At 40.5% G+C, this 12,530-nt stretch overlaps 1 protein-coding gene across 1 annotated transcript in view; it reads left to right on the top strand.

Annotated features, from left to right (window-relative positions):
* The window catches only part of LOC137277261 (uncharacterized), a 46,462-nt gene extending 34,327 nt beyond the window's left edge, over window positions 1-12,135 (top strand). Inside the window, exon 5 of the mRNA XM_067808920.1 lies at window positions 11,961-12,135. Within this exon, the coding sequence (XP_067665021.1) occupies window positions 11,961-12,135 (175 nt within the window). The remainder of the gene's footprint in view (window positions 1-11,960) is intronic.
* Window positions 12,136-12,530: the final 395 nt, after the last annotated feature.

Raw genomic sequence — 12,530 nt, 5'->3', positions numbered from 1 at the left:
TAGGAACAAACATTGCTGGCTGTCTTCATCCACAAACCATGTTTGTCTGGCTACGAACAATACAATTTATAAATGTGTTAAAACTTTAGTCATGCCTCTCTTTAGAATATAGGTAAGCTACTTAAAAAGTTATGCACAGTCACTATGGACTTAGAATGGAAATGTCTGCAATTTAAAAGAACTATGTTGGAGAATCCAGGCGTCCTGAAGCAATTGCTGGTTTAGACGCTGATGTAGACGTGGGACCGTATACATTCAAAACCGGGATCCATTCGCTTCTGTAGTTTAAAGACTTTCTACCTGTCTGGCAAGGCAGGGTCCATTAGCATGTCGGCCTGTTGAGCTTCTGAGGGTATCAGTGTAAGGAACGTAAGTAACCACTGCGATGCGTGCAAGGGACGCTCAGCAGATAGAAGATATGAAGTGATCGGCCGATCTCAGTACTGCATCATGATGTTTGTCTGAGAATAAAGAACCTCACAAATCACATTTGCTTCCAGACTTCACCCGGGTTCTTCAATCGACCTGTTATGTTTACATTCTATTACATTTAGATTCAAATAAAGACTGGAAATTTTCACTGACTGTTTCCAGGAGTTCCGCTTAGAGAAGCGAGATTAGTACAATGAGACAGCCTTGCCCATACCGCAAACATACTGATTACAATCGTGCATTTTTGAAAATGGCGACCGTATTGGTTGAAATCTTCTCAGAGAATGCTCACGTTTGATGTGAATTTTGAAACATTCAGTATTTAATCCATATGGTCCTCACATACACCGTGAGAGAGGAAACAGCACACGGTATCAGATTAGAGACTTCAATGCTTTGGGCGTAAAGAAAGGGCCGACATTTTTACAAGGGATCCAATACTGCCTAACTACAAATTGTATTTTGCAGTCTTCGGTATTCTTTACACACAAATGAAAGGAACCACCTAAACATTGGCCAGCTGCAGGTTTCATTACCATTATTTCTGACACAGACAACACTGTTGGACGTTAGACGAAGGACGGGGTAAGATAATTGCCCTATGGACCCACAGGAAATGGCGAAATATTAAGTTAAAGAATGTGTGGAGAAACACGCCTGGGTTGTTCTCACATACAGAACGTGGGAGTTCTGATTAAATTTAAAATTGAGTAAATGCAACAACAAACAAATCCAGGATGATTTTGTTTGTGTTGACAGCATTCCTTGGAAATCAGCCATGATCAGAGCTTTGTCTGTGTTCAGATATTAGCACGACGTGAAGCTTCACATAAACACACAAACTCAGCCTTAGCGACACATGTATTTGCACTTGACATGCATTCATTGCTGACTCATGTTCCACACATGCAAAGTTGTATTTCCATTCGCTCTACCTTAAAAGTTCACATTAGTAAATATTGTTCTGTAATCTACAATATCAGTTAGCATATCTCATCGGCCGAAGAGTGTCATGACTGCCGTGATTCCTCCATAAAATGAGGAAATGAGCATGGAGCAATAATCTGTTGAGCAATAAACTGGGTGATTGCAGAAATGGCTTTCACCGATTGCACTCATTATGGGGATTAAACGCAGGTCTTCGGCGTGGCGAGTAATCACTTCAACCATCAGGCCACCCCACCACCCCTATTTTTGCTAATAGAATTACTGTTAATATAGAGTACCAGGTATCTGGAATCGTAGTTTTGTAAGTGGGTCTTTTGTTGCAGATATCCCACAGGAGTTTGCCTTTATCACCAACTCCTTCCTTGAGAACTGAAAACATACAGACACGCTGTCAAGACAAGAGGAATGCGTTATATTCCTTGGCAGATTGTACACCATGGAAAATTGATTATTTCGGTTATAATAAATGAAAACAAACTAAGGCTGTATCTTTTTTATATTTGATTGGATTCTGGTAATTTTTCTCATATCTTTTGTCCATGATGAATCACTGCGAAATAGAAAAGTGTTTGTAATTGTGCCAAAACTATTTCAAATCGTCTGATTTCTTTTTTCGAGTATCTCTTAGGAATGTAACGGAGCACATTATAGATTATAGTTCGTCAAGAAGTGCATTGCTTTGAACCATGGGCGAATGGCGCTGTAAGGAATGCCAGTTTACCGCTGAAATGGTTCACACATTCCACTACCACCTTGACAGTACTCACGTGGGTAGTAACAACTCTACCACCTTGACAGTACTCACGTGGGTAGTAACGACACTACCACCTTGACAGTACTCACGTGGGTAGTAACAACACTACCACCTTGACAGTACTCACGTGGGTAGTAACGACACTACCACCTTGACAGTACTCACGTGGGTAGTAACAACACTGCGCGAAATGGGATTCATAGTTTTCCAGGGGAACTGACCTGAAATAAAATGTGAGTGAAAAAACTAAAATATAAATTGATGCTCAGAGCGTAAAGAAATGTTAGACATTTAATCAATATGGCCAAATCATAGCTTGTGTTCTAGCCATATTGTTTTACATTCCCAAATGAAGTGGAAAGTTTTAATGGAGCTTAGGAATACTCGGGGTTTGAAAACATACATCCTTTGTGTATATTTTATGGGACTAGTAATACACCTATTGATTTGTATCAAGGTGGAATCTGTGGTAAACAAACTCTACACCATGGTTAACTGAGGAACACGCGTATAAATCCTGCGTTAAGTACATATCCAGCGACATCCCCGCCACTCTAACGTCATGTAACACACAAACATTACAACGGTGTTGTAACACTGTAAAGGGGGAAAGAATGCTTGTGAAGCATGCAATCTTTAGGTGGATTGTGCATGTGATTATTGCAAGTGACACTTGTAGCTATCGTTCACATGCAGTGGGGAAACACACAAAAGTATAAATGGCTGTTTTATGGTATAGCTGCTCATGCAACAACGTGGAGGTATTTTCTTTTACCAATACCGACCTGAAACAACGTGTATTGGATTTCAGTAGCTATTGGATTTCAATCACCATGGCAATGCTGACATGTTTTGGCTCAGTAACAGCTAGTATGCATGGTAGTGAAGGGTTGTAAGTATTAGTAAGTATAGTACTTCACTTCCTTGAAAGAGCGGATGATTAACAACTCAATTAACAATGTCTGTATCGGTTTTGACCACCGACTTTGATGATCCCGTCGACGCGGAAGCGACTTTTGGCACGTCACGAGTGTTACCCTGTTGTACATAACAAATGTCTGGCAACTTGCTAGTTGCAGGATAACCACGACATGCAGACGTTGATTGTCGACACGACGCAGGATTTACTGGCGGAAAACAAGCATGTTTAACAAATCGTGAGTCACTACCTTAAGGCGGAAGGTATCTTTAGGAATATCTATTGACAGTTGTAATATTTTAAAATATATTTATATTCAGGGTTATGATCCTTTAGACACGTAACAACTTAGTAAACCCGACGTGACACGGAGGATCACAATGACAAAAGACCCAATAGCTATAGGTGGCGGTGTAAATGTTTGGGAATTCTGCTCCTCGTAATCGTGCCTACTTACCGTCATATTTGTTTGAATGTTTTTTAACCCGGAGCAGTTGACATATCTGCATCACAGGTAACTTAATACGTTTTCAAATATGCTGCTTTTCCTCGAACTATCAGCCCACTAAAATTACTTGAAACGGAAATATACCTTGACCTTGACCCTATCACAGGCTCTGCCAGTGGAGCATCAATCCTCTAGGTCTGTTGAGATAGTCTTTATATAAGGGAAATATTCTGACGTATACGTTTATTGGGTTTCACAAGTACACGTCTGATAATCTAATCGTCTAATTACAGCATTTACGTGACAAGAATCTAGTATATGTGTAAAAGACACCGAAATGGTGCCCTGAAACACCAGTGCTAAAAACAGAACTGTGAAATACATGTTTGCTTCAACAACATATTGGTCCGCGACTCGGTGATGTGTTATAATCACTTATATCTCCATCTTCAGTTGTTTTCTCCTGGCTTGGGCTAGGAACCCTGGTGGTCAGAATGACCGCGTGTAGGTCACGTCTGCAGAACTGACCAACATCTGTTTCGTTCACACTTAGTTCTCTTATGGACTGATTTCTGGTAAACGTTTTGTGTCAGGGAATCAACTCGTAACAATCGACATCCCCACCACCTCGGCCCGGATGGATACACCGTCATTATCGTTTGTATAATAACTCCTTTCCAACATTTTATTTTTGCAAAACAGAAAATCGACTGTCCGATTCCGACTAGCCATGTGCATGATTGTGTCTGTGAATCACTATGAACAAGTGAGGGCACCAGGTGTTTATGGTGAGAGTGCCCACCGGTGGCACCCGCCTCATACACAGCCACTTCTATAGCTCAGGTCAGTAATGGGGGTAAGTCAGTCACTCACTCACTTACTCATTCACTCAGGCACTCAGCTACTCACTTACTCGCGACTCGGTGATGTGTTATAATGACTTAAATCTCTTCATCATCTTCAGTGGTTTTCTCCTGGCTTGTACTAGCAGTCCGGGTGGTCACAATGCGTGTAGGCCACGTCTGCAGAGCTGACCAACATTGGAACTCAACATATCACATATCTGATACCATATCACTGAGTACACATTCTAGTACTGTTTGGGTTGTCAGGGTATTGACAATGTACACAGGCACTTTTATAGTTCAGGTGAAAATAACTGACTTACTCACTCACTGCAGCCATGTACCCTGTGCTTCATTTACACCTGGTGAACAGGCTTCATGCTGGTTTAAAGACTGAGCTCATGGTTTCAGATTTCTCTTGCTGTATCATTTCCTCACACAGCCAATTTTCTGGCAAAGGAAGAGGCCACAAAGCGACACAAAGCAATAATGTGTCACTGAAGTGATATTGTTCCGAGTGCACTAGGTGTGAAGAGTACAATTAGGCAACGAAGTCTGCTTGTGTTGTACCATCCGTGCAATGGATGGGCAGATGTTGAGAGCACAAAGTGATCATCAATGGTGTGATCCTGTATTAAACATGCATCATTCTTCTCTCCGCTATGTGAGGAGCTCCGGGTCAGGACACAGTGTTTCTTGTAGCACCCTCTCAGTCCCGATATTTACCGTGCCAGGTTCTCAAGGGCATGTATGTACATACAAAGTCGCAATAGTATGCATACTTGACGGTGTAGAAATGCACACATTACGGATCATGAGTTGATCCCAAAACATACCAAAAAGCTGATATCAAATGCCAAAACCGACCTTTGACATTGCGGTTAAGCCTACTTCTGTCAGTGTAGTGGTGATATTTTCTAAAAACGGCGTTTACATGGGAATGTCATTTCATGATGAAATTAGAAGTTAACGTCAACGCCAAAAAAGAATGCATTTTCTATTTCTCAAGAAAGATCATCCCATTTGAGGTGAGTGAGTAAGTTACGTTTTACGCCATTTTAAGCAACATTCGAGCAATATCAAAAGATATATCAGCAATATCGGATGACACCAGAAAATGGGCTTCACACATTGCACCCATATGGGAAATCGAACCGGGTTCTTTGGCGTGACGAGCTAACGCTTCAACCACTAGCCTACCCCACTGCCCAGTATTCCATTTGGCGTTAAAGGCATAATGGTATTACAGTAATACAAGCAGTGTAACAAAGGCTAAGCCTCTATGGCTCTACTTGTAGAGCAGTCACTAATGTAGTTTGTATGTAAAGAGCTTGTTGTCTGGAGCCGGACAGTATTACTATTGCCAAATGCTTACTTAAATTGTTGAAATAAGATCGATATGTTAAATTTGAATCATGTCGTCTGTGTACACACGCTACTCACAAGCAACGAGAACACCGACTGCACTGCAGTACAAAGCACTGCTATATTTGGTCATGACTGAATATAAGCTGACGGACCAAGTACAATCTCTTCCTGTTTAGTTGTAAACTAATCGTATGTACTATGTTGCATACGTTGACACAGTTTTCCGTGTGAAGGATATACACTATCTTCAGTGTCATGCTTCAGTACACATTCAAAGACAATTATAGATTATATTTGAATAGCAAATTGATGCTTCCTACAACGCTATTTAGCTGTGAAATAAACAACCCATCTAGGCTCCTGAGCCGATTACAGTTGAATTATCCGTCCTGTAACGGAATAGTTGGTAACAGAAGTGACGTTAAACGTGTTGATTAAAAACATATGGACAAGGATATTTATCAACAACTGTAGTACAGGAACATGATAGATCAAGAGGACAAAAGTGGCTTGTAGAGCGAGCGAGGCTTGTCTGTTTCATATACACTTTGATTACTATAGTGCATATCTAAGTGTAGGCCATGTTGTCGGCACACAGAACATGCTGTCACTGCTGATGAAGTCGTTTGGGACTTCCAGCTTGTGATCCGCATACGGCTCACGTCCTAACAACAAGGGAGGGAATAAAGCCAAAATAATATCAACGTAGAGGCCGATGCTGAGGGCGCACAGAGATGTCAGACATTTTAAAAGTGCAATCAATACGACCCGACCACAAATTGTTTTTTCCACAGCCTTTAGCATTCTTTACACACACAATGCACGTAAATGTTCCATTGCCCCATTCTGGCAAGAACACCAGGAGCTTGAGAATACACCAACATCAGGAATCTATTGGTGTAAATCGTCTGGGATTAGCACTATGTGAGTTGCTGCTTTTATGCCTCAGCTAATTTGTATAAAGGTAGGATTTATCGATTGAACGTAACGGTCTAGACGATGTTCAACTGGGTTTTAGATTTTAAACCAAGTGATATATTTGAGTGTGAAATGTAAATGGTAGTTTGCAGATTTTAGTACTGTTCAGTAACTATTGTGTCCATAAACACTGACGAGCCACTGACAGCATTTCCCGGAAGTACCGCACGGCAAACTCAGGTATAAAGAACATGACAGATTCTCTAGCGAGGAAAATAGATTTTGAATGAGAAAACGTTTCAAGTTTTTTCTGTTAGTTTTCTATCGTATTTTGTGATTTTGCTAGTACCTCTTTGAGATGAAACCATGGCTACATAATTGTCGCCGTACTGTAACTATTACGTTTAATGAACATGTTTGTCGAGTATCGGATTAGAATATATTCGATTTTCCTTCGTGACCTTGATGCCAAATACGTCTGCTCACATAGCTAGATATCGACAAGACTGACCCAGATCAGATGCACGTTTCACAAATATAACAGGACTCTTTACACATTAATATGAAATCACATGCAGCCTCTACTGTTAAATTACGACTCTATCAAGGGCATGGGGCATATGTCAGCTGAAAATAGTATTGAATAATGGTGCAACAGTATTACACCGTTTCCTTTTAGTGAGTGCGTGAGTTATGATTTTAAATCACATCGGCAATATGTCACTTAGTTGTCAGGAATCTACCTGTGTTTACTGTAACCAGTGGTATAGATGGCACTGCATGTGCAAGTTAATTTTTCTGCGTTATGGTTGATTCAAATCCAAACTATAGTTTATCCACCTGCTCTGGTCAAGTGATGTGCTTTTGTGAGGATTAATTAAAAGAAAATGAAGAATTTGGTTTTGGAGTTCCTCAATCGAACAGTCAGTGGGGTTCAAGTGTCTCAAATATGAGAGAGGGGCAATGCTGTTGTCTGAGACCTCTTCAGTTGTTAGACAGTAATGAGTTTAGATGGACTGTCTACTAAAAAGAAGATGATTTTGACAAAGAGATAAAGTTTCCCTATATTTTCCAGTTCCACTGGAATGCCGGTGCTGGCATATGATGTATAAATATCTGTCGAGTCAATTAGACCAGGCGATATGGATTGTGATTGTAGGTGGCTCTTATCTCCCTTTCCCTGTTCTTCACGGCAATAATCCCATGAACACAGACACAGACTCAGACACACACACACACACACACACACACACACACACACACACACACACACACACATACACACTCACACAAATGTGACTGAACTACTGCTGGTGCACTTTGGATTGTCACTAGTGAGTATATATAATACAGCAGTGAAGATCTGTCATTTCGGAATCGTGTGGATATATTTGTAATACAAATGGATTTACCAAATTTTCATGGAGGGCGAAAGTAAACACTGTAAACGAGGTACAAGTGGTAAATGTGGTAAAGTGATGGTGTAAGACAGCGGGTTCGATCCCGACCGAGTACACGTCCATTACTGATAGTATTAGCTCATGCACAACCTCGAACAAACAACAAGAATGAACGCGAAGCTAATGTGAAATTTTTACATGAATGCATTGTATAATTTGCTTCATCCCCTCCATAGATGACACGTATGGGGAAAAAGCTGGTTGAAAGCCTTTTCGCTTGGATCGTGACATGGAGTTAACACGTGCAACAGGTATATTCAATATGGATTATATTGCACTTCAGATATTGACATGTTGTCTTGTGTGTAAGACCATACTATCTACCGAGGGAAGTTGGACAGTTAAAAATCCGTGTGGTGTGTTCCATCAACTGCAGATACCAAGTAAGCATCAGAATGTCGAAGCCATCATATTCAGAAACTGAAAAACAACAACATTTCATAATGGGTGACACAATTGTGTCAACAAAACAAATAACAATATATCCAAACAATAAGCTTTGGTCAGTAGGGAACTCAAATCGTTGATGAATGAAAAGAAACGTGTGTTTTGTTTGGTGAAAGAAAACAGCTAAAATCTGCTCCAAAAGACCTTCTTACTCAAGTGCAGTTTGCTTTTCTCATTTATGCATATTGTCCCTTTTGGGACGGGTACTTAAGAAAAGCATTTCTCTCCTATTGTTGAAGATAGAAGCTTGAAACAGTATTGACGTGAATGAAGTAAACTGTTTAGTGGTTGAATCATTCACATTACTTGTAGAGTGCACGTTCTTTAAGCATGGTCACTTCCAGTGGCAAGGCAGGTCCCCTGGCAATTCGACAAAGTGTTACGTACGATCATTTGTTTGTATTTGTCCCTATTTTAACTATGCAAGTTCATTGGAATGTGTTTGAAACTGCCCTTGTCCAAAACATCTTGCAGAATTACAATGATAGAATGCAGAATCATACATACAGCATCATCAAGTCATAATACAATTACAGCATTGAAAGTGCATCAGCACAAACACTGTCTTTGCCTCTAATGTGTTTGATCACAAGATTGAACCTTTGCAAAGTCAAACTCATATGTCTTTGGTCCTCTTTCTTCATTTTGTGAAGAAAGGTCAAGGGATTGTGATCAGTAAACTCTTCAACTTCCAAAGGTGTGGTACCTAAGTGCACTTCAAAATGCTCTAAAACTAACAAAAGACCTAATGTCTCTTTCTCAATTGTAGAATAATTTCTTTGGTGCTTAACAAATTTCTGATAATTAACAAAATGGTGGGGTAGCCTAGTGGTTAAAGCATTCGCTCGTCACGCCGAAGACCCGCGTTCGATTCCCCACATGGGTACAATGTGTGAAGCCCATTTTCTGGTGTGATAGTGCTGGAATATTGCTAAAAGCCTCGTAAAACTAAACTCACTCACTCATTCACTCACTCACTGTTAAACTTTGACATAACTTTCTAAAATAGCCAGCCATACCCAAGAATCTCTCTCAAGTTCTCTCTTAGACTTAGGCACTGGAAAATGTATAATTGCTTCCACTTTAGCATGAACTGGCTGTACCTGGCCCTACAACATGCCCTAAAAATTCAGCTTGTGCCTTCCCAAATACACACTTGCCTAGATTCACTGTCTAGTTTGCTTCAGACTGTCTTTCGAAGACAGCACGAGTTCGTTTCAGATGGTCATCCCACTCCATGTGGTAACTGATGACCTCATCCATGTAAACCTCGACACTAGCAAGACGAGGCGTCATATTGTTGACGAGTCTCCGGAACACCAGCACCAACCACCTCCAACATTCTTCGGCACACGAACACATGGTGAACTCTACGGACTGTCACTGGGTTCAATAATGTCATTGTCCAGCATGTATTTCACCTCTTTCCGCAGAATTTCACGTTTCACTGGATTCATCCCGTAAGGGTGTTGTTTTACAGGCACAGCATCACCTACATCTATATCATGGCTAACAACATCAGTTCGACCAGGAACATCAGGAATAAGTGAGAGAACTCATGCATCACGTCTGACATTTGAACTTTCTGTTCAGGGGATAAATATGAAAGTTTCTCATCAAGGTGAGCTAACACATCAGAATTTCGTAACTTTGGTGAAACGATATCAAGGTTATTGCTAACACCATCATCAATGTTGTCAACATGTTCAACATTGTCTTTAGTACAATCAGGACGGTGGGAGAGTGTGGCAGTGTAATTGACATGTTTGGTTTCTAACCTGTCATGATATTTCTTAAAGGTCATATGCAACGTAAAAAAGAACTTTGCAGATTCTGATACATTTCGGTATGCAGTTACCGAAACAAATCATCAAAGACGCCAATTCAACCTATGAAGTTGGAAAAGTCGTGAGCAGTAGTCCAATCTTGGTTGTGTACACAGATAAGTAAATAATCTACTCGTTACATGAAAAAGAACTTGTTGATTGTGGTGAGCAGCCTCTGCCACAGAGAAGGCTCGATGCCTGGTTTATTGACACCTATATATCTGCCTGCCTGTCAGCACTAAAAACAATATGTAATACACAGCTTCAATCATTGACCACATGCTTTTAAACTTAACACCTATCAGACTATACGCGATAAACAAAATAAAATGATTTATGACCCGAGTCCTGTCTCTGCCACATTATGTAATTAGGCAGGTGTAATACTTATACACATGACATGTTTTTATGTCTATGGGTTGCAAGCAAACTACATCCATTGCAAGCAAACTACATCCTACAGCAATGTATATTATATGTCATGAATAAGTGATAAATGTGTTTTAATTAAGTTGGATCTTTGGGTTGCATGTGACTTTCAATCATGTTTATATGACACAACCTCTTGTGTTTACAACTTCCAGGTGTCATGACGACATAGTCTGTGTCACTAACCTTTTTGTCATCAACATGTGGACCTGGATATCTTGCTCTCAGCGGCTGACCAGGAATGAGAAGCAAAACTAACACTTTCTCACCACAAGTGAAATTTCTCTTTTTTGCCTTTCTGTCATAGTGTTGTTTCATTTTCGCTCGTGAAAATTCAAGGTTTGTGTGGCCAACTCCCTTGCTTTTGAAAGTCTGTCACGAAATGTAGACACATAGTCTAAACGACTGATTTCAGGACTGTCATTGGGCCATTTTTAATGTTTCAATGGTCCACGCACACTGTGGCCAAATACAAGCTCAAAGGGGCTAAACCCTAAACTTTCCTGAACTGACTCCCTGACAGCAAACAGCAACAAATCCACACCCCGATCCCAGTCTGTCTCTGTCTCAAAACCATATGTCTTGATAATATTCTTCAAAGTTTGATGAAATCTCTCTAAACCTCCCTGCGACTCTGGATGATAAGCACTAGACTAAACATGCTTAATACCTAACTGGTAAATAGCTTGTTGAAACATGTTAGACATAAAGTTTGAGCCCTGATCGGGCTGGACAACATTTGGCAAACCAACTAAGGTGAAAAACTTAACCAAAGCCTTGTCAACGACAGGAGCAACAATCCTACGAAGTGGAATTGTTTCAGGAAATCTGGTAGAAGCACACATAATAGTGAGTAAATACTGATTAACAGAATTAGTCTTAGGCAGTGATCCAACACAATCAATAATAACTCTACTGAAAGGTTCCTCGAAAGCTGGCATATGTTCTAAGGGAATGGAAGGAATTTTCTGACTGACAGGTCTTACAAAATTCAGCCAAATGTTGTTTCAAACTGGGCTAAACGAAATGTGCCAAACTTTTCTCACAAGTTTTGTTTACACTCAAATGACCTGCCATGGGACTTTCATGTGCCAATGAAAGTACATGCTTTCAAAATACGTTCGGCTCCACTATTCGATGATACAAGTACCGTTCATCCTCCACAGGAACATCCGGCGACCTATATTTCCTTATCAGAACACCATCCATGTAGTAACAACAAACTGGAACCTTGCTAACCTTCTCAAAAGAAACAGCCTTACTAGCCGACTTCTGCACTCCAACATCCTCACCCTGCGCACTGATAAGCTGTTCTCTGGAAAGAATGTGATCACCACCTGACAAATTAATTATTCTTTAAAGATAAGCCATCCATGAAAGTACCTGACAAGTCATAAATGGTATCATTCGGCAAAGAAGTCTTGGAAGAAATGCCTTTTGAAATTGAACGAGTCACTGCACAAGCAGGAAAAATACATGCCAATTCTTCTTCCATCTCTTATGTACTAACTGGACTCTCTTGCGAAACAGTGACATCTGGATCAGCACCAACTTTGACCCCTTATAAGATCACTACCGATCAACAAATCGACACCCGGAACTGGGAGAGAGTCAAGAACACCAACTTTCACCACACCTGAAATCAGATCTAAAGTCAAATTCACAAAGTGGAGAGGAGCAGAAGACTTGCCACCTATACCCTGAAGCAAAAAATCTGAGTTCGCTGAAAACGCATC

This window comes from Haliotis asinina, chromosome 3 (genome assembly GCF_037392515.1).
Source record: "Haliotis asinina isolate JCU_RB_2024 chromosome 3, JCU_Hal_asi_v2, whole genome shotgun sequence".
Lineage (NCBI taxonomy): Eukaryota > Metazoa > Mollusca > Gastropoda > Lepetellida > Haliotidae > Haliotis > Haliotis asinina.
Note: the sequence above shows the minus strand (reverse complement) of the source record. Positions and strands in the feature narration are given on the sequence as shown.